Source organism: Ailuropoda melanoleuca, chromosome 14, assembly GCF_002007445.2.
Source record: "Ailuropoda melanoleuca isolate Jingjing chromosome 14, ASM200744v2, whole genome shotgun sequence".
In the NCBI taxonomy this organism is placed as follows: domain Eukaryota; kingdom Metazoa; phylum Chordata; class Mammalia; order Carnivora; family Ursidae; genus Ailuropoda; species Ailuropoda melanoleuca.
Genome location: NC_048231.1, coordinates 40,638,683 through 40,660,676, shown reverse-complemented (window position 1 = coordinate 40,660,676; position 21,994 = coordinate 40,638,683). Strand labels below are relative to the sequence as shown.

At 65.2% G+C, this 21,994-nt stretch overlaps 1 protein-coding gene across 1 annotated transcript; it reads right to left on the bottom strand.

Moving 5' to 3' along the window:
• Window positions 1-3,705: 3,705 nt before the first annotated feature.
• On the bottom strand, window positions 3,706-21,186 carry ASPG (asparaginase; the record flags this gene model as incomplete). The annotated part of the gene is made up of 12 exons (XM_034642176.1): window positions 3,706-4,431; window positions 7,073-7,159; window positions 8,929-9,092; window positions 9,344-9,439; window positions 10,691-10,807; window positions 11,365-11,478; window positions 11,568-11,750; window positions 14,147-14,259; window positions 17,475-17,601; window positions 18,675-18,758; window positions 19,063-19,188; window positions 21,082-21,186. Coding segments are annotated over 12 exons (1,743 nt in total), but the record flags the coding sequence as incomplete, so codon positions are not given.
• Between the last annotated feature and the right edge of the window lie 808 nt (window positions 21,187-21,994).

Below are 21,994 nucleotides of genomic sequence, written 5' to 3'. Positions count from 1 at the left end.
CGCAGGGGCCGGGGGTGACACCGGCCGAGCTGGTCCACCCGGCGGCCCGGACAGCTGCGGCCCGGAGCCGGCGAGAGCCCGAGCCCGGGTGCACTCCCCGGGGCAGAGGGGGGTTGAGGACGCGGGCTGGACACGCCCATCCCTGCCCCTCTCACTTCAAAGGGAACTTCGTGGGAGGGGGGAACAAAGAGAAAGTGAAACTAGACGGAGAGCCAGAGGGAGGGAGAGAACGCACCCAGCCGGTTTCTGGTTCTCAGACGCTGGCTCTTCTCAGAGGGTAAGAAGGGTGGCCCGGAACCCTCACCCCCGCAGGGCCCACTCTGGGAGCCCCACGCTGCCCCCCATCCCCCACACAGGCCAACAGCCGACGCCATGCGCCCCCCCCCCCAGCATGCGTCAGCCGAGCCCCATGCGCTCTGGCCTGCCCACTTAGTCACCTGGAGATGTTGGGGCCCGACCAGCCAAGGCCTCCAGGGACTCTTCCAGGGAGTTGCCCATTGCAGGCAAATGGGGGCCAGGGGGGGTTTCCCCTTTAGGAAAGAGAAAGTTCGGAGGGAGGGGTCTGTGAAGTCCCCAGCCCCCATTCTGAGCCACTGGTAAGGCTGGTCAGAATCATTCAGCCAGGCTCAGGGTGGTCCCACACACACACACACCCAGCCCCGGGAGACCAGCGTCCTCTTGGTCCAGGGGCTCCCACCCCACTGATCCCAAGCCAGGACGCAGTCACCAAGTTAGGACCAACATGAGGGATTTTCGTGGGCACCGCGTGTGGCTCACCTGTCACCAGCCTGCCACGTGAGCAGCACAGGTTTCATTCTTTGCATTTTGCAGTTGGAGAAACAGGCTCACAGAAGGGCCGTCAGTTCTCAGAGGCCGAGAGCTTGCGGTAGGGGGAGCCAGGACTCCCCCCTGCACCCCTGCTGAGTCCACAGGCCTGAGTGTTCGTGCTAGGGGTTGGGATGGGGGCACAGAGGCCTGTGGCCAACGAACAGGAGAGGACCTTGGGCATTTCTTCCCATCACCACCGCCACTGCCATCACCACACAGGCCGGAAGAGCCCGCCTCTCCCGTCCCCAGCTCCCTGGCACAGCCCCATCGTCTGGGGCAGCCCCCTCCCTACACACTCCGCCCCAGTGCCCTCTCCTCATCCAGCAAGGTGGGTCACTGTCCCGCATCCGAGGCGGCTGGGGAGGGAAGGGTGACAAGCACTCCCAAGTTGTGGGTCCTTGAGGTGTGCCCAGCCAGGGAACTTCCTGCCGTGAAGAGTCACGTGAGCCGTGGCTTGGAGCAGGGTGGCCTGGGGGCCCTGACTGAGAAGTCTGACTTTATGATGGAAAACACTGGGTAAACATAGATAGTGGCCCAAGTGAGAGAGAGAGAGAGAGAGAGAGAGAGAGAGAGGTTTCCCAGAGATAAGCCTGGGATCCCGGTGATTTGAGAGGGGCCGCTGGGAGCCAGGCCTCACCCGACTGGAAATTAGTGGGTGTGAGCAGTACAGCTCTCCAAAGAGTCCGGGCCCTCGGAGACCCCACGGGCTCAGGGTGCCTCCCGCATCTACCCAGCACTCGCCCTGCCAAGCCTTCTCCCGCATCTCATGCCAGCCCCATGCCGTGTCCCCCGGTGGCACCTTCCGGAGGCGAGGGCGCTGCCCCAGGGCTAGGCCCGTGTGCAGATGCGCAACCCTGAGTACAGGACTGGGCCTTAGTTTCTTCAGCTGTGAAATGGGAAGGCAGATGAAGCAAACGCTCCCGGGAGTGTAGCAGGGACGCAAGGGGCTAGCCCACGGCAGAAGGTAAGCCTCCACCGTTGTCCCCGCGTGCTGTTCCTCCTCACGTGGTGGGCATGGCGACCTAGGGGACTGGCCCTTTACTGCCCTGTTGCTGCTCTGTGATTCTCAGAGGACCTGACTTACAGATGCGGACTGGCCTCTTCCCAAGAACACAAAATGGCTCTGCGGAAGTTTCCAGACACGCGCCCGTGATTTTCCACGGCTTTCAGACACACGCCCCGTCCAGGAGCTGCTCCTTGTAGAGCCCTGTGTCCCACAAGGGTGTGCAGGACCCACCCCACCCCCCCGCCGTGAGCCCTGGAGGGGAGCTCCCCCCACCTGCCTGGCTGGTGGAAGCTTGTCACCTGCTATCTGTAACCCACTTGGGGAAAAGCCAGAGAACGTGTGCTCGCCGTGGGACACCCAAGGACACAGTGGGACCTTCTATGCTGGCAGCATCCTCATCCCAGGATGCAGTGGGCACCTCTACCCCTGGCAGGCTGACACCTGCTCTGGGAGGGTGCTGTCATGTGGGCTGCTGTGCGCCACCTGCGGCTTTCACAATCTGGGGCTCCTCGGGGTTGAGAGAAGTGCTGAGTGTTGAGTGGCCGTGAGCAATGGGCTCTGCCCCAACCCCTGGCAAGCAGAGCCCAGGGGGGGTGCTTCCAGGGAGCTGCAGGGTGTTGGGGACACAGAAGACATGGGGGCGGGTGTGCTCCACCAAGGGACCTGAGAGGCAGCCTCCTCCCTCCTTGCCTCCACCAGCCTTCTGTCCAACCGTCCTGCCCCCCCCTTGCCGGCAGTCACCCCGCTGTCAAGCCCCGAGCCCCCTTCCTCCCCCACACCCCGCACTCATGGGGCCTTCATCAGGGTGTGGGGCAAAGGCTCCTCGGGCCCAGCCATGCTCATGTGGTCCTCCCTGGTTGTGCAAGGCCCAGGCACACCCGTGTCTGGGCGAGAATCTGGAAGGCTGCCAGCCAAGGTGCCAGCCCGGGCCTGGGAACCAGGCGGAGAAGCCCGGGGGTGCGGGTGGAGCCACCTTCAGTCCCGCCCACCTGGGAGAGGTCCCAGCTGCACAGTGGGTGCCCAGGGTGAGCTCTTGGAGGTCACGCGGTGCCCGGCATCCGCGGGGCACATGCCCTCAGGCTGGGCCCAGCTCTCCCAAGCCTCCAACCAGGGGCCAGACAGATGGACAGATGGTTGGGAATCCTCATATGGACAGTGAAAGAGGTTCAAGGTGGTGGAGAACCTGGATGGAGGTATCTCCCCACCCCCATGCCCCCTCTCCCTGCCCCCACACTCCCCATGCTCAGCAAGGAGGGGTCGGGAACTATGTTGGGGCGGGGATGGGGGCAGGAAGAAAGCCTCTGGCCAGGCCAGGCGCAGAGTCACATGGGGGTGGGCCTGAGCCCAGGGGTGCCCTTGCCCCATTGGACTGCTTATAGTTTGGACAGAGCACCAGCCAGGGGTCCAAATACCTGATTTCTGTCCCAGCCAGGCCTCTGACAAAGCTCCAGGCTGTCCACCTGCCTTGGAGAACTGCCCCCACCCATCAGCCCACCCGGGCTGCTGCAACTAGGCACCTAGGGCCAGCACAGGTCCCTCGTGCCTCCCCAGGCAGGGGCCGTGGGCACAAGGGGCTGGACTCAACCCTGCCCAGCATCAGACAGAAACTGGGAGGGGCTGGGAGGACTAGCGAGACGGGATGGTCCGGTCTGCACAGGGGGAGTCAGGCAGAAGCAGATGTGGGTGGGGGCTGCCTGGACGAGGGGGCTTCAAGCTTCAATGATGAGAAGGATCAGACCAAAGGAGATGGGGCAGAGGTTGTCTGGAGGAGGGAGCAGCCTGAGCAAACACGGCTGGAGGCAAGACAGCGGCAAGGGCTGGCCCGGCTCGCACGCCTCCCTCGTGCTGCCCCGGGAAGGGTTGGCTGGGTGTCCTTCACCCCCAGGGTGCCCTTTGACCCAGAGCCTGGGTGCAATTCCCCACACACATACCCACAGTCCTGGGACCCAGAAGGACCCACTGGAGCTGGGCTTGGGGACCTAGGGGGGAGTCCCCAGAGAGATTTTATTGCCATTCTGCCCAACAAAACCTTCAGGCTGTCTCAGAAACAGAATGGGAAGCAGTCCCGGCAGTGGGGCACACTGCAGTCAGAGTCAGGGGCGGGGTGCTGCTGTCCCTCCAGCACACCACAACAGGAAGGAATGGCTTAGGCTGCTTCAGCAGGACAGCTTCAGGGTAGACACCAGGCAGCACTTCCTGAAAATGCAAGGTCTCCAGAGACCTCCCTCCTGCAGTACAGGTAGTGGCTGGGGGAAGGGCAGACAGGCAAGCCCAGGCACCTCACCAGTGGGGCCAGCTTTTCCCAGGGAGGAACCCGAGGACCTGAGCGATTCCAGCCAGACTGGAGAGACTTCTGGATGGCCAGATGATGGGAGTGGGGGAAGGGGGTGTGAGCTGGGGACTGGGCCCACCTACCCTGGGAGGCAGGGGGGAGCGCCGGGCCCAGGGGGTCCCCTTGTGGGGAGCTGGCCCCGTGGGGTGGGGCAGGGTGGGCAGGACATGCAGTAGAGGGATCTGAGGTCCCTTCCAGGTTCAAGGAACCTCTTGGCCGTGGCTGGGGGTCTCCAGTGCTGTGAGAGGGTGTGTCACAGAGTGGCCTGATAGGACAGAATGCAAGAGGTGTGAGGTTGACCCTTCCTATGGGAAGCCCTCCCTGACTGCTCCCTTCAGGCGCTTTTCAGCTCCCCCTCCACAGTGTGTGCCCTACCTACACAAGGGGCTCTGCAGGCCTAACGATTTGACCATCTTAGCCTCCTCTGGCTCTGTCCCCAGGACTGGCCCTTAGACACATTCCCTAAGCCAGAGGCCAGCCTCATGGGGAAGCCTTCATGCTGGCAGGGCGGAGGGGACTTACTGGGCCTGAGGCCTGGGCACCAGCCCCACCCTGGAGGCTCTGCAGAAAGGTCACCACTTCCAGGTTCCCAGTGGCTTCTGCCTGTGGGAGGGAGCATGTGACCAGCAGCCAGGCCCCTGACACCCCTCCACCCCTGCCACCTCCCACCCACCAGGACACCTTCCCTGGCTCTTCTCCCCCATGCCTGTGACTCCCTGTCCCCACAGCTCTGGGCCCAGGGAGGGGCCTGGGATGGGAAGGAAGAGGAGGAGTGTGGGCTTTGGGGGTAGGGGTGGAGGCGAGGGAGCCAAAGGAACTGTCAGGAGGACTTCCTGGAGGAGGTGGCCTAGGAGAGGGCAGCAGGGGTCCTGGGGCACTCACGACAAGCAGGGCACTGCGCCCGTCGTATCCCGGGCGGCCCAGGTCAGCCCCTGCCTGCCACCAGGACTGAAGGCCTTCAAGGTCTGCCCTGGACGCCAGCCTGGGTAAGGCAGCAGAGGACAAGCTGTCAGGGCCCCGGGGCCTGTCACACAGCCAGCCCCACACAGCACCCCAGCCCCGGCCCGGGGCAGCAGGGCCAGAGTGCGGGACCCACTGGGGGCTGACCAGTGGCCTGGAGTCTGGGTTCACCCAGCGGGGGTGACCATGACTCAGGTCAAGGACACACAGGCACGCACGCACACCCCACAAGGAGTGCTGCATGCCGGCTTCGTGTTTCACAACACAGCCCTCCCCGGGCGGGGTCGGCAGAGGCAGGAGGGAAGTCTGCCGCAGGAGATGTGGGCCTGGACTTAGCAGGCGGCGTGGCCGGCCTCACTGGGAGAAGGACCGGGCCCACCGGCCCTAGAGAAGGAGAAGGGGCCCTCACCAGGGTCCTGCTCACACTCCCACCCCTCTCAGAGGAGCCCACTCCCCACCCGGGGGCCAGGCAGGGAAAGGGGCACACCAGCTGTGCTGACTGGGGCTGGGGGCGCTGGGGGGGCGGGGGGCTATCCCCCCAAAAGGGGCCTCAGTGACTCCCTCCTGGTCAGGAAATGGCAGCAGCAGCCCCCACAGTGGCGCTAAGTGATTTCTGGGGTGAATCACGCTGGATGGCACCGCAGCCCCTCCCAGACCTGTCACCAGCCTCCCACGCCAGCTCCCACACACTGGTCTCTCGGGAGGGCCCTCGGATCCAGCCAGGCAGCTCGGGATGCAAGCTCCCCCAAGCAGAGTCCTGGACGCCGTGGAACCTGGCCACCACCGCCCCTCTCGGCCTGTTGCCTCACCTGTCCATGGAGCCCATGAGGCCACACAACCCTGAACCAAGCTCAGAAGTCCCTTCAGAGCCAAGGCCAGCGGTTGTGAGGAGGCCCCTCCCTCGCTCGCAAGGCCCTAACACCCGGTCACATCTGAGAGTCCTCCTTTCCCTGCTGCCTGGGAAGGGTGGGGCCGGGCTGGCCAGCAGGGCTTGTGTCCCTGGGGACACTGAGGGTCAGGGTGGGTAGGCCTGACGCTGGGGGCCAGTGGGGTCTCTCCGCCCCACCCCGCATCTATGACTGGGACCCCCAGGGTCAGCTGAGGCTGGGGGTCTCCAGTGCTGTGAGAGGGTGTGTCACAGAGGCATGGGGTGGGGGAGGCGCTGGCCAGCGGGGCCTTCTTGTTGTGAGCAGACAGCTCACCCACCCCTCACTCCCAGCCCGTCATCACCCACTCCGCAGGCTTAGGGGCTCTGCCGTTCAGGGCTGCAGACTTAGGCTGCCTCCAGCACCCCTAGCGCTCGCGACCACCAGTGCCCTGGCCTCGCCTCCTGGACAAGCCTCTCCTATTGTCCATCTCTCTTTCTCCAGTCCCCACCTCGGCCCTCGGTCTCAGCGTGGGGGCAGCTGACCGGTGGCACAGAGAGACCCCAGGCAGAACAGCGGCAGAAGCACGGGGAGGGGCTGCCAATGGACGGGGGAAGGATCTGAGCTCCGCAGCCCCGGGCCTGTCCCCTGCCCAGCCCACCGCCCACGCCTCCACTGCAGGCCTCCAGGGCCCCCGACTCCCTGGCACCCCAGGCTCCCCAGGCCTGCGTTGGTGTCACTCAGGGCACCTGCGAGGTCAGAGTCTCGCGAGCGCCTGGCTGTGGTGTGCCGGGGCAGGACCGCCGCGGACCAGGGGCTCGGTTTACCCCATGACAGGGACTAGGCCCCACTACCGCCAGGCCTGCACCAGGGAGGACAGACTCGGGAGACCTGTCACCTTGCCTGAAGGGGGGTCAGCTCCCCTCCCCCAGCCACCTCAACCTCCAGGGCAGACTCCAGCAGCCAGGCTGGCACGGGGTGGGCTCGTCTCCTCTGAAGCCCCCCCCGGCCAGCTGTCCCCTCTTGAAGGCCTGTGCTGGCCTCCCACCTCCCGGAAGCACAGGTGCACCTCAGCCTCACCTGCACAGCTCTGTCCCCACGTCCTCCAGCTCCCCAGGGGACAGGCAGGCCCCAGCTGCCCGCAGCAGCTCAATGACACCCCGATGCCTGTCACAAGAAAGAGCGTGCTGACCGCCTGCCCAGGCAGCCGCTGCTCAAACGCGGGCAGCACCTCACCCCCCAGCCCCAGCCCAGGCCAGCGCAATGCCCCTCCGCGCATCCAGGAACCTTCCCGGGACATGGTGGGTCTGCAGGGTGGGGCCGGGTCTGAGGCACCCCGGCACTCACTCCACGCTGGGGCGTCAGCCTGACTGAGCAGCTCCTGCACCCACATTGTGAGGCCTCTGCCACGGTCTCCCCCAGCCCCCACCCTAAGGGCCCAACTCACTCCCAAGGGCCCCTGGGGGCAGCCCGGCTCCACTGCACACACCCGCTCCAGCCAAGATTGGGCCTGGGGAAACTGAGTCAGTTGGGCTTGCACTGTGCCCTTGGAGGTGGGGTGGAGATGAGACACTGGCAGATAAAGGTAAACACAGGGTCCCAGAGTGGGCCCCAATGTCAGCGGGTTTCCAGAGGCTGCCGGGCCTGGGCCAAGCCTGGAGCCACCCACGGGGGGTGTGTGGGACGGGGATGCATGGGATGGGGGTGCGTGGTGGGGGCAGGGCCGGGGTGGGGGCATGGGTGGGCCAGACAAGGGGACAGAATGTGCAGAGGCAGACTCTCACAGCGTAATTGCTAACCAGGTCTCTTCCCCCGCAGTGTCCTCGGACTGTAAATTGCGTGGTCACCCCACTTTTAGGAAGCCTGGGGAGGAGGGTGGGGCCCCCAGGCCTTGCCCTCCCCACCCCAAAGAGCCCTCCAGGGCACAGCAGGTCCAGGCCCAGGAGAGTGAAGCCGGGAGACCGGTTTGGGGGGGCTGTTGTGCTGGGGGGGTCAGGGATGAGGGGGCGGGACCGGGACGGTGAGCTCATCACTCCCCACCCACGCCCAAGGACTCACAGCCTGGAATCTGCAGCCAGGTCACTCCAGCCCCTCACCCCCACCCTGGGAACCCCCGGCCCCGTGCTCACAAGAGTCTGGTAAAGTGTTACCTATCACTCTCTTCACTGGGGGTGACATGCCCACCCCAGGGCTCACACCACTGGGGCACCCAGGACTTGACCCCAACAGTCTGGCCACCCCAGGCTCACACACCTCATCCTCTCTCCATGAGACTCTCAAGCACTCACCGGCAGGCCGAGTGCCCCCAGGGAGAAACCCCCAAGGAGAAGCGAGGGATCTGGGGACTGCCGCTAAGTAAGCCAACAAAGGATCAAACACAAGAGCTACGACCCCCCCCACACACACACACGAGCCCTCACACCCATGTTCACGTGTGCACGCACGCACACTCTGTATGGACCACGGGGAAGGAGACACCAGAGGGGCCCCACCCCACCCATAAGGTCTTCCCAGCAATTTCTAGGCCCCGTACACATGGAAGCCTCTAGAATACCGAGCCAAGCTCCCTCTGAGCCCTGCCCACCTCGTGACCACCTGCTCTGAGTTTCCACTGTTGGCCAGAGCGGGTGATGCCCGCCCTCGGAGAGATGCCAGGCAGGACTGGGGGTGGGTGGCAAGGAGATGGGCTGCCCCAGCAGAGGACAGGGCACATTCTCAGGCCCCAGTGCCTATCCTCCCAGCCCCCTGCTTGCTGGCTGCCCTGGCCCTGTGCTCAGCTGGGCTGGGGGTGGGTAAGGCTCTAGGAAGCAGATGTCCTCGGCCCCACCCAGCTCTGCTGAGCAAGCTGGGTCACCACAGGCAAACGGGCAGCCCTCTCCAAGCGCACCGCACGCGGCGCCCCAGCCCGCACACACGCTGCAGGGCGCCCCAGGTACCTGCCCTTCACGGCCAGCAGCAACGGGCTGAGTCCGTCCTCATCTCGGGAGTCCACATCCACCCCTCTCTGCAGCAGCATGGTGACCGCCCCCGCCTGGCCTCCCCGGGCGGCCGCGTGCAGAGGAGTTTGACCGTTAAAGTTCTCTAGGCTCAGGTCACTGCCCTGGGGTGACGCAAAGCCCTGTCACCTGCTGAGGGAGCGCTGGGCAGGGTCAGGTAGGCCAGGGAGAAGGGATGGGAAGGGTCAGGGTGCACCCCGGGAGTGGGGCCTGGCACGGCCCCTGTGGGCCCCTTAGTCGCCTGCCAGAGGGCTGCCCGGCCTGGCACAGCAGGGCCCCAGGGAAAGGCTGTCCTGTGGGCCCCCGGGGACTGGCATGGTTGGGGCTGGTCCCCAAGGAGGGGCAGGGGCCTCACCAGCTCCACAAGTGCCTGCAACACCTCCAGGTTGCCAGCGTGGGCCGCAGCACAGGCCAGGCTAGGCGCCACAGCGTCCCGGACAGCATCGGCCTCCTGGGTGGAGACAATGGCACCCTGGAGTCTTCAGCACGTCGGCCCCCAGGGGCCTGAGGCCACAGTCCGGCTCCGTCATTCCTTGCAGCGTGCCCCAGGGCAGGCCACCCACCCGCTGAGATCCAATTCCTCAGCCGCGGCCACCACTGAGAACGCACAGACTCACAACGAGGCACACGCTCGGGGGAGCATGGGAAGGGCTGCCTGGGGCCCTCACCTGGAAAGAAGGGCACTGCTCCCTGGGCAGAGCTCCTACAGGCAGCCTGGCCCCAGCTCCAGGGATGCCGTCGGTCATCTAGGAGCTCCCCAAGACTCCAGAGGGCCGGGAATGCCAGTAGAGGCCTCCACAGGCAGCCCCACACGTGGCCCAGCCCACCGTCAGCCCGGTACCCCCGGCGTGGCCTGACCACAAAGCTACTGTCCGTCAGCCTGCATCCTTTGAACTATTAGGCCTGACACGGCCACCCAGTAACAGGCCACACACATCCCAGCATCCTGTCTGACCGTGGCCTGCCCCTGGCACGGGGCAGTGAACATGACTGCAGCTGTCCATGATGGATCCACCCACCCGCACCCCGCAGAGGGGAAACTGCCACGTGTGGCGTGACCCTGGGGAGCACTGGGATGCCAGGCCTGGACACCTCAGCCAGAGATGGCTGCAAGGTGTGGCACCAGGCTCTAATCACCACCGCAGGCCTAGCCCAGCCTGAACCCCAGACCCTAGGCCCTGAAGTATGACCTCAGCTCCCCTGTCGCCCCCTGCACCTGGCTGGGAGGGTGAAGGGGGAGTCCCAAGGGAATGTACCCCACAGGTGCAGGAAGACCCCAGCTCCCTCTCCTACTAGCAGCGTGCCCACTCCCCTTGCGTGCTGCCCCCCCATGGGCCACATGGCACCTGGGGCCAGGACTGGCAGGCAGAAGGCCCAGCCCAGCCAAGTGCAGCCCTAGATGCCCCTCCATGCTCCACTGGTGATGGGTCCACATTCTGCCCGCTGTCCACATGCTGCAAAGACTCCCCTCAACTGTCTCGGCCGCTCCCCAGGTGCTGCTCCCTGCCTGAATCCTGAATCCTCTCAAGTCGTCCCTGCCATGACCCAAGCCCTCCAGCTGGGACCGGAACCAGGCCATGCCTGGTGCTTTCCCGCTCGCATGCTGGAATGGTGGCGGCCACACCCGGTGCCCGGTGTGTCCAGCAGGGACCCGCCCCTCAGGCCCCCGTGCACACACCCCCCCACACACCCTGGGCAGTACCTGGCTCAGAGTGAGGAGCTGGGCAACCCCCCGGCCCAGCGTGCTGCGACTCAGTGAGGGCTGGCCCTTGGCCCCCGCAGGCAGCGTCATCTCCCCACGAAGGTCTCTGGCCAGCAGCTGGGGGAGGAGAACACAGCAAGCCAGGAATGCTCTGCTGCCAGCCCAGGCACCCCCAGGGCAGGTGGTGAGGGCTGCCCTGGGCCCGAAACTCCTCAGTTCAGGCTCCGCCCCCAGGCCTGAGCTTGACCCCAGCTAGGTCCCTGCAGGCCCACCCCACCCTCCACCCAACTAGCCCCGCGTCGCCCAAGGACCCCGTTGCCTCTGCCCAGGCTGGCTGTGTCTGAGACCCCCCAGGAAGGCTGAGGGGCTTCCCTGGGAGCAATCTGAGGGGCCTTGGCCCGTGCCAGACCACAACTCTCCGAGACAATGGAAGAGTGGGGAGTCTGAGCTTGGGGTTAGCAAGGAGAGAGGGAGCCCAGGCCTCAGAGCCAGTCCTGCCCCCCAGTGGGGAGGCCCCGGATCCCTGCCCCCTTTCAAACCCAGGGACACACCCACTGGGCTGGGCCCCACCATCTGCCCAAGTCACCCCCTCGCCATGCCCCAGGGAGCCCTGTGACACGTGCCCCCACACCCACAGCCCGAGGGGCCTGGGCCCAAAGCCCAGGGGTGTTCACCTCCTTCCTGCAGTCCAGGCTCAGCCCGGGCTGGCCCAGCACATAGGACAGCTTGGCCAGGGCGGCCTCCGACGTCATGTCGGAGCCGGAGACGATGCCAGCTCCTGCCATGGCCTGGGGGGAAAGGGGTGCGAGCAGAAAATGGGGTGCAGGGTCACAGGGCCCGTGCCTTCCCCCTCCAGGTGCCGGTTCCCCGCCCCCACCATGCCAGCTGCATAGTCGGAGGTCACTGCGCCCTGCAGACAGTGAGTGCAGTTGACGATGATGAGGCCTCGCTCAGCCGCGGCCTGCAGCTCCCGCAGCAGGTCCGGCTTGGTGGGCCCGTTCCCTGAGCCAAACGTCTCCATGACCAAGCCCTTCAGGGGGGGCTGCAGGAAGGCCCGGACCTGCGGGGCTCAGACACGGGTGGGGAGGGCCTTGGCCTCCTGCTCCAGCAGTGGGAACCCACAGGCTTGTCCTGAACCTTCATTCGACCGCGGCAGAAGCAGCCTGGGCTGCTCTCTACGCACCCAGGATGCCCCGACCCCGAGCAGGCCACACGGAGAGCCCTGAGGGTCTGCTCCCCACCTCGTCCTCCCAGGAGACACCTTGTCCCCTTTCAAGGGTTTAAGGCCATGGTCGATGTGGTCATGATCAGAACACCCCCTCCACACTGCTCCCAGCCCTGTGGCCCCCAGTCCACCCCCTTGGCCCTGCCCTGTCTGAAACACAGCAGGGGAAGCCCCCAGCAAGGCAGTATTTGGGGAAAGTGCCCCACAGCTGAACACACGTACAGGGTTCCAAGTCAGCCAGGGGTGCCGTCCCCCACATCCTGCCTGGCCACAAAGCTCCTCTCAGAAGACAGACGACAGGGTCTTGGGGCCACCTCACACGTGGGTGGTCCCCATGGAGGGACACAAGCCTCCCAGCTTAGCAGAGCCCTGTGCTGGGCAGTGCCTCCGGCGTGGCCCCATATCTGTCTGTGACCCTGCCATACAGCTGGGAGCCCCAGGGCTGAGCCCCTGGCCCGGGCAGTGCTGCAAGCACCTCCCCTTCTGGCAGTGTCCCCTGTCGGAGCCCTCACCCCTCACCAGAAAGGCTTCTCCAGCAAAGGCCAAAGGTGACTGCATACCTGTCCCTGGTAGACATCCAAGAATGGGGAGACTGGACACCCAGACCCACTGCAGGCCAGTGCTTGCCACCGGCAGGCCCTGCCCCATGGCCCAGGAGCCCACGGAGACCGGCAACAGCCAGCCCCCTGGCGTCCTTCCCCCTGCCCAAGCCAGCTCTGTGACTCTTCATTTCCCCAGCTGTGGGTGTTCTGGAAATCTCATGAGAAACCAGGCTGGGACTTCACAGCCCCAGCATGATTTTCCCAGAGCATGGCAGCCTCGTGCCGCGACCTCTGGCCATGACCAATGTAAGGCCTCCTCAGGCCAGGACCCACCCCGTGGTGAGAGCACGGAGTGTGGGCTCCCTGGCCAGCTCCACCCCCAGCGAGAGCTCCTGGGCCCTCATGTGCAAGACCAGCCCTCCCCGGAGCAGGCCTCCCTTGAAACCCCAGGGCTCCCGCCCATGAGCCGGCATCCAGGAGCCGTGCAATCCCGCTCCAGGGCCCACAGAACTGCCTCCGACTCAGGGTCTCTGCCTTCCGAGGGGCCTGGGGAGGAAAGGCCATCACGGACCCTCAGCCTGCGAGGGACACAGAGCCCCGGAGTTCATGAGGGGATGGTGTTGTGAGGGCCTGGGGGCCGGGCCTTGTGGCCCCCCCTGGCTCGAAGGAGCAGCGTCCCGCATGGTCTCGGGTCCAGTCTCTGGGAAGGCCGGGCCTGTTCACTTGAGCTTTCAGGCCCACATTTCCTACCTGGCCTTCTGCAGTGCTCGGTATGTCTCGCTCATGCGCCACATACTGCAAAACGCCTGTCCTAGGCCCGGCCAGAGATGGGCATGGGGGACACACGGTGAAAAGACCACCCCGCTGTCCTTAGTGCCCTCTGAGGGGATCAGGTCCCGGTTCACAGACTGTGACCCAGAGCTCAGGGGCAGCCCATGCCAACGCCTACCCTGTGTGTGGGGACGTCCCTGTGAAGCCACCTCTGTCCACACAGAAGAGGGGCCCCGGTGCCCGGCTGGTCACAGCACGAAAGCAAGTGTCCTCCAAGCTGGGGAGCCGGTGGCCCCAGCTCCCTGCAGCCTGGGAGCACCTCTGAAGTGGCACCAGCAGCCCCCACCTGACCCTCCAACCCCCAGGCGTGCTTGCCGCTCAGACACCCTCCGTGTAAGGAACCACACGGCACTGAGCCCAGTTCACAAGGCAGGACAGAGTCGGGCCTTGTGGCCCCCCCAGTGGCAGCGGGTGGCTGAGGGGCCTCCAGCAGGGAGCAAACAGAGGCCCACCTGGGCAGCCACGAGAGAGCACAGTCCCACGAGAGAGCGCAGTCTCAGGGCCATGCCCCATCGGCCCCAGAGGAGCCCTGGACCGGGCGCCGTGAGTCCACCAGCATCCGCGGGGTCAAGCCCACATTGCAGATATGGGAAGATGGGCCCCGAAGCCTCAGCTGAGGAGGTGAGGGAGGGGCTGGAGGTCCCCGGGACACACGCAGCTTCGGTCCCCAAAGAGGTCAGCCTCAGCCGTGAAGGCTGAGGGGCGTTGTACAGTTGCTGTCCCTGGCGTGCCCGGGCCTGCCGTGGGGTGGGTGACGGGAAGGGGCAGTGCAGGGGACAGGATGGGAAGGCAGGCACCAGGAAGCCACGGGGTGCATGGGGAGCGTGGAGGGCGTGCAGGGCTGGGCCGGGTCCCTACCAGGGCCGCGGGGATCCCGGGGTAGAGGCGCAGCAGGCCCACGTCCCGTTCCATGCAGCTGTGCACCACCAGCGGGGCCTTCCCCCGGGCCTTCCGCACCAGCTCCTGGTTGACTGTGAGGGCAGAGGCGCACGTGTGGGACGTGCGGGCCACCGGGCAGCCAAGACCCCCAGGCTGGCTCCTCTGGCCCCACTCCCAACTCAAATCCTGCCCGCCTTCAGCTTGGTCCTGGGAGGGCTTCCGCTTGTGCATGGAGCCCAGGGGGCAAGGAGGACCCCACAGGGACAGAGTCCTGACCGCAGGGAAGGTGGAGGAAAGGGCTCCAGGAGCGCCCCCCAGGCCCTGTGCAAAGTGGAGGGGCAGATATTCGGGGCCAGGGCCCCTTCAACCTGCCATATGGAGGAGCCCCCCAGAAGGCCAGTCTCCCCAGGGGTCAGAAGGTCACTGCTCTGCCAGGCCCCGCCAACAGAGGCCTCCCCACCTTCCTGTATCACTCTTGGAGAAGGGGCTGGGCCTGCCTTTGAGCCCTCAGGAGCCCTGAGCCCAGCACAGGACCCCACTTTCTCAATCCTGGGCACAGGGTAGCCCCAATGGGGGCAGAGATGGGGGGCGGCGACTGACCCGTAGAGCCTATCTGAGGTAGCAGGTACCAAATCCAGCACAGGGCAACTGAGGCCCAGAGTGGGGAAGGGCCACCAAGGTTACCCACCCAGTTAGGTACAGAGCCAGGACGAGAATGGGGCGAGGCATCTCCAGGACCCTGGCCCGGGGCTCCTCCCGGGGAGGGGTGGGCTGTGAGCCTGCCTGCCTCCTGCTGTTGCCACCAGAGCAATCCATGTGTGGTAATAAACCAGGGAACATTCCGGACACACACTGCCCCCTCGAGCTGCATCCAAGGGGTGCTGGGGGATGGGCAGCAGGAGGGGGCCCGCAGCATCAATCAGCAGTGAGAGGCGTCCTTTCATTTAGGGCCGTGCGCCCCATCTGGGCGAGCAGATAAGCCGGTGGTGGGTGGGGGTGCTGCCGCCACACAGGAGTTATGGCCACAGAGGGGGTTACGGAGACAAAGGGAGCCCACCCCCCTCCCTGTGTGCTTGGGCCATGCCCCCGAGAGCCCGTGGAAGCCCACATCCTTTTCCCGCCAGGAGCCAGGACAGGAAGGAGGGACGGCAGCATGGGGTGAGCCGAGCCCAGGCCAGCTCCCTGCACAGACCCCCCAACACTCAGTGTGGGAGTCTAAGCTGCCCCCGCACAGAGGGCCCTGGGCTCCGTGTGTCCCTACAGCCCCTCTTGACCCCCAAGCCCCTGTCTATGCTGGCCTCCCAGAGGGAAGTAATAAGGCAAGGAGAGGATGATTCTGGGGACAGCCGGGGGGGGGGCCCTGACAGCAGTGCCGGGGCGGGCGGTGCCAAACATGCCCACACTCAGCGGGCCAGCAGAAGGCCATCCGAGGGGGCCCTGGGCCTGGGGCTCCAGGGGTGGCCTCTCCCCTCAGGGCCGGCCTCAGCCCTGCACCCTGGAGCCCCACCCCCCGCCTCCGCCGCCTAGGCCTAGCACATCACAGACTGAGCCCTGCCGGCCACAGGGAGCTGCTTGGCGCCTGCTGGCCCAGTGCGTCCCTGGAAGCCCCGGATGAAGCATGACTCAGTCCCCACGGGGAGTCAGGCTCGGAGTGGGCACCGGCCGCGGGGTGGGAGGGGCTGAGCAAAGCCATCCCCCATGGCAAGGAAGCCCACCTGCCCCCCCTCCCCCGCACCGGCGTGTGCACCGCCTCTTCTGGGCACCCTCAGCAAGCATGTGGACCCCCCCCCAGGGTCCCTGGAGCCCTGGGCATGTGAGTTGTCTTACAGCCCCTGGAAGGCACCCGGGGGCGGGGCTGGGGATGGGGGGGGCAGGGGGATGCAGGATAAGACCACCAGAATGGGAGTCAGGGCTTGGGCTGAGCCAACACCTCGCCGTGTGGCCCTCCCTGCCTCGGTGGCCCACCCTCTGGTCTTCTGCCACTCCAGCTGGCTGAACTGCCTGGCAGAGGGCCCAGGCGGCAGCCAAGTCCTGTGCATCCCATGCTGGGGTTCCCACGTCTCTGTGTCCTATGGGGATCCAAAGGCACTGGGGGCTTTCAGAGTTATGCAGTCAGCCTGCCTGTCATCTGCTCACTGCGGACGGCCCAACAGCTCCGGCCAGAGCGCCTCCCTGCTCTGAGTCCCCGTCAGCAGTCTTCCCAGAAAGCCTCTTGCCCTGCAGTCCCTGCCCGGCACGGGCACGTCCCAGGACGCTCTTGGCCCTAGGAGGTCAAGGGCCACCCACAGCCCCCTCCTCCCTTGGTCTTGATCTCTTCCTCCTTCTGGGGACTCAGAGGCTGCTGCATGAGGAGACCCCCAAGGGCTCTTCCCGTGCCAGTCTCCCAGAACCGCCCCCACAGCCCAGCCCTGGCCCCGGGCAAAAGCCAGCCGTCCAACCATAACAGCCACCTTGGTCCTGCTGGTGCTGGGTTCCCGAATCCCGAGTCCCGCAGACGCAAGCCCGCCTTCCCATGCCGTGGTGAGCCCACCTGGAGCAGGGCTGCGAAGCCCTAAAACCCCCCAGAGGGAGGCTGGTTCTGCCAGGTCCTGCAGCACCCCGCCCGCCAAGGGGTTTCTGGGACAGGATCCCACAACTGGTGGGGTGGGGACAGACGCCCTCAGACGCCAGGGAGTGGGAGTGGAGGGGCTGGCTATGGGCAGAGTGGAGCCAGGACACACTGGGGGCACAGCAGGAGGGCGGACATCCCGGGTGGAGAGATGGCAGCCCTGGAAGTGACTCCCCCCAGGGTCAGGGAAGCCTGAGGAAGCTAGCACCCCTGGCTGAGAGCAAGGTCAGAGACAGGGAGGCGAAGGGGCTCCCTAGGGGCTGGGGTGCCTGCCAGGCCCAGGAGGAAGAGGAGTCCCGGCAAGTCCCAGAAAGGAGGTCGGAACATAGGAACCACATCCCAGGGGGACCAAGGTGTGTGGCAGGGTCACAGACGGTCACAGAGAGAGACTCCTGGGCTTGGGGGTCACGTGGCTGGGGGGAGGGGTGGGGACACATGAAGGGCAGGTCCCCCAACCCTGTTCCTCCTCTGCTGCTGTCCCCAGGCCCTGGGCTGAGGCTACCTGCTGGGACCTCCCACCTTGGTGGCCCAAGCAGGCCGCCCTCTCGGAGCAGCCCCTGACATCGCAGCCCAGGGCAGAACGAGCGCTGTGCTCGCTCTCAATTCGGGCGGAGAGTCCTCAACCCCAGCAGGTTTCCTGGCCCCAGCTCCCTGCACAAAGCCAGGGCAGGGGCTGACCCTGCTCCCTGCCCCACTTACTTGTGACGTCGGTGCCCACGACTGCCAGAGGGGGCAGGTTCGGGGAGCAGAAGGCCGCGAACCTGCGCGAGTCCACCTTGGTGACCCGATTGCCCCGAAACAGCTGATTCTGGAAGAACAGGCAGACCTGCAGGACAGGGGAGAGGCAATGGCTCAGCACTGGGGAGCCCCTGTGCCCTCCAGCTTCCCCCGCCATCAGCAGAGCGCCCACTGCAGACAGCCCGCAGACACTACTGACGGCTGCCCCAGCAGAGCACCTGCCCACCCTGCCCCCTCCCGGCAAGGGCCTGGGGAGAGCTGGGCGGGGGTCCAGTCATGCAAGGGCCCTGCCACCTCCGTTTCCACCTGCCCACTGCCCCCACCCCTGCTCCCCAGGGAGCCCATGGTGAACTCAGCCCAAGGGTGCAGAGAGACACCCCTTCCCATAGTGGCGGGGTCCCAGCAGGCCCTGCTCCAGAGCTCGGGGGGTGGGGGTTCTAGTTCTCCCCCCCATCTTGGAGCTGCTCTAGCTGTTCTCCTGGAGAGGGGCGGGGGGCACAGTGGCACTGCACTTCAGTGATGCCCCCTCCCCCGGGTGGGTGCCCACCTCCCAGCACGGGGTCCCCTGCAATGTGAGGGGCCCTGTAAGGTCTCCCTGTGCCCCCACGTGAACGGGGAGGTGCTGAATAGGGAAAGCCAGCTCCACAGCTATATTGGGTCCGGTCTACCTCTGCAGAAACGCCCATGTGCACACACGGGTAGTTTGGACATGTACAAGATACGTAATCTGGGGGTGCCTGGGGGGCTCCGTCGGTGAAGCGCCTGCCTTCAGCTCGGGTCATGATCCCGGGGGTCCTGGTTGGGGCTCCCTGCTCAGCGGGGGTCTGCTTCTCTCTCTCCTTCTGCCCCTACCCCAACTGGTGCGCGTGTTCACTCTCTCAAATAATGAATAAAATCTTTAAAAAAAAGATACGTAATCTGAAAGAAAATAGAGCATGCCATTAACAGCAGCGTCTCTGGGAAGTAAAATGTGGATGGCTTTGTTTCCTTCTGCTTTCTTTATTTTCCAAGCTTCTCTATGGTGACAACGCATGTCACTTGTACGGAGAGAGGCAGATCTTCAAAACCCTGCCTGACTCTACCCCTGAGTGTCCCACCTGAGGGTCCACCCAAGCCCCTGGCCAAGCCCCCCGCCCCCCACACCACGGAGGGGGAGGGTACCTCAGGGATCACATACTGGCCAGCCATGAGCAGGGCCCCCAGCAGGTTCTCCCGGCCATCATTCCACAGGGCATGGATGGGCACCTGGGGGGAGAGTCACACAGCCCCAGACGGTGGCATCGGTGGGAAGCATGAAGAAAGGGACAAAAACAGGGCAGCTGGACAAGGCTGACAGCAGGCCACGCGCCCACCTGGGGACAGCAGAGCTGGCACCAGCGGGACCCAGGCGCCGCCCAGCCTGGCAGGCAGCACACACTGACAGGCACTGCCTCGGGGAGCCACAGGGCTGAGAAAGAGGCCCGGGGTCTGGCCTGGGTCCCCCACAGTGCTGACTCCCCCTGTGGCCTCAGGGAGGCCCTCATGCCCACCAGCCGGCCTGGGACATTACCTGGGCGCCAGTGAGGATGACGGGTTTCTGCAGGTTCTCCAGCACAAAGGAGAGCACGGAGGCCGCAAAGGCCATGGTGTCAGTGCCATGGATGACCACAAACCCGTCGTACTGCCCGTAGTGTCTCTGCGGGGGCAGCACGCTTAGGCCTCCTCCCAGGGGAAAGGCTCCCAGCTGGTCCCCTCCAGGGGAAGAAAGGAAAGGGTCCCAGATGCAAAGGGAGGGAGTCGGGGAGGCACCGGTGGGATCTGGGTCACTGCTGGCCAGGAAGGCGCTCTCCGGAAAGCAAGTCCCCGCCTGGAGTCCCACTCACTCCTCCCTGCTCTCCCTACACCCAGGACAGTTTCCTTTCCTGACTGCCTGAAAGACACGGCCTGGGGGAGGTGGAGGTCTCCGGACATTCTCCTAGGATCACAAGGTCCACTCTAGACTTCTGGCCAGCCTCTCCCCCAGCCGATGCCAAGTGAGAGCTCCCAAGAACACTGGTCAGTTGGAGGACTAGAGCAGAACTCGGCTCAGGACCTCTGGAGAGCCCCGTGCTGTGCAACCACAGCCTCCAGGGCAAGTGGCTGCAGGGGGAGGGGGCTGTGAGCCCATGGCCCCGCAGAGAGGGCCAAGCGTGGACACAGCAAAGGGCACGAGGCACAGCTGGCGCTGGGAGCTGGCAGTGATCTGGGACGCTGACTGGAACAGGACCTGGCAGGAGGGCAGGACGCTGGTGGGCAAACATGGGGAAGAGTCCTTCCAGGTACAGCAAAGGCTAGAAGGCCTCCCAGGTACACTGGCCACCTCAGCAAGGACATCCTCTGGCCACCACCTACAAGGCAGCCAAGGCTGGGCTTTGGAGGGTGCCTGCCCCAGGCTGTGGATGCAAGGTGCACGATTCTGGGAACCAAAGGGGCGAGCCCCTCCTGAGGGGATCATCCTTCTTGGCCCGTTGAAAGACCAAGCCAGGCTGACCCTGGAACTGCCGTTGCTGAGCCGTGCCGTGGGCTGGGGCACCCTCTGCTGGCCATACAGGGCACTGCCATAGGCAGGGCCACAGGCCCCGGAAGGCCCTTTGAGTCTGCATGGGGCTGGACACTGCGCCCAGGACAGCAGTCTTGGGAACTCAGCAAAGCAGTCAGGCCCCAACCAGAGGACGCTGCTGGCCACACAGCAGGGAGACTGCCCCAGACTATGGCCACGGACAAGCCCACTGTCAGCTAGTGGGCTCATTCAGGGACATAAGGACCAGGCCCAGGACCACACCCTGTCCTGCTCACAGTGAGAGGGGATGGGGCCCAGGAAGCTCCTGTCCCCCAAGCAGAGGAACATGAGCGTGTGGCTGGGGCCAGTCCCCAACTGCAGGGAAGGGGAGCCTGTGGGAGGTGCCTCCAAGGCTTCTTAAGGGAGGCAGGTGAGACTTGGAACTGGAGAAGGTGCTGGAAGGCCATCAGGTAACAGGGTGAGGATTGTGCAGGAGGAGGGCTGGTGGCGATGAGGTTGGGCAGATTAGAGAGGAAAGCTGACGGAGGGGCGCTCTGGCAGCAGGTAAGGGGTCCACACTGGATGCTGTAAACCATGAGACCTGCACCTGTGCCTTTTATGGGCCCCAAATCCACTAAGTCCCAACCTTCAGGGTGGGCATGGTGGGGTGAATAGAGAAGGGCGGGTCAGGCATGGAGCCTGTCACCCTTCAGGGAAGCGGCGAGCATCCCAGCCCACGATACTAACCAGGACAGCTGTCCAGGACATTTCCTCACCAGGAAAGTGGACACGGCCTTCCCTGCCCACCCTCTGCTGGCAGGGGGTAAAGGGCCTCAGGAGCCTTGCAGCTGGGATGTAACCCGAGGGTCCAGCATTTTCCTAAAGCTGCCATTTCCCGGAGCTCCCAAGTCTCCAGCCGGGCAGGCCGACCCCACAACCACAGACCCCAGTGGAGGGTTTCTGCGTCACTGGCCCTGCCCGGCCCACCACCCCCGCCCACACCCCCCGGTCCCACCCAGAACCCCAGCCCTGCCCACACTCCCCGAGCACCTCGATGGTCTGGGCGATCTGAACCCACTCAGTGATGGTCATGTCACTGGAGTCAAAGAGGGGCTGGCACTCCAGCACCCTGTAGATGACTCTCTGGTCGGGGCTNACCTCTCACAGTCTCTCAGCATCCCGAGTACAGGGCCCAGCCTCCCTTCCCCCCGGGATCATCCTTCTTGGCCCGTTGAAAGGCCAGGAACAGGGACCTTGGTCCACAGGACGGTTCAGGATGGGGCAGGACAGGCCGCTCCCTAGCAGAACCGGCTCTGAGAGGGAGGTTGGGCGAGAGGAAATCTCTGGCAGGAGGAGCTCAGGGACCAGGAGGGGGACTCTGCTCTCAGTCTGACAGCCGTGAAGGGACCAGGCAGCCTTGGCCGAGAGCTAAGAAACAGAGGGACCCTTACACTAGGGGGAGACAGGGCTACCCAGGGCTAGCCCTTGCCTCTCTTGATGGGCTCAGGTCCACATGTGGCTGGGGACCCCCAAGGTGTTGGGAGTCCGAGGCTCACTTGAAAGGGGGCTGTCGGTCAACTCTAAAGCCATGAAAGCTTGAGAGAGCAGTAGTGACCACAGCCTGCTCCTTGGACCCTGCTGGGGCCATCCCATCTCAGCACAGCTCTACCCCGATGACAGCTGGTCATCATCCCCGCCTGGGGCCCCACGGAGCCCACACTCACGGCAGCACCAGCGTGTTCTCAGGGAGGCCACAGGCCCGGGCATGCTCTTCATCATGGAACATGGGCAGTGTCCTCAGGACAGCAGCCAGACCACTCCCAGGGACGAGCACTGTAGGCAGAATCCGTGTTGGGGGCAGGGTGGGGTCAGGGGCCAGCAGCCACTGCCGACTCCTGCAACCACAGGCTCCTCCCTCCTCATCAGGACACTTACCCAACATGCTGGGGGTCAGGCCCAGGCA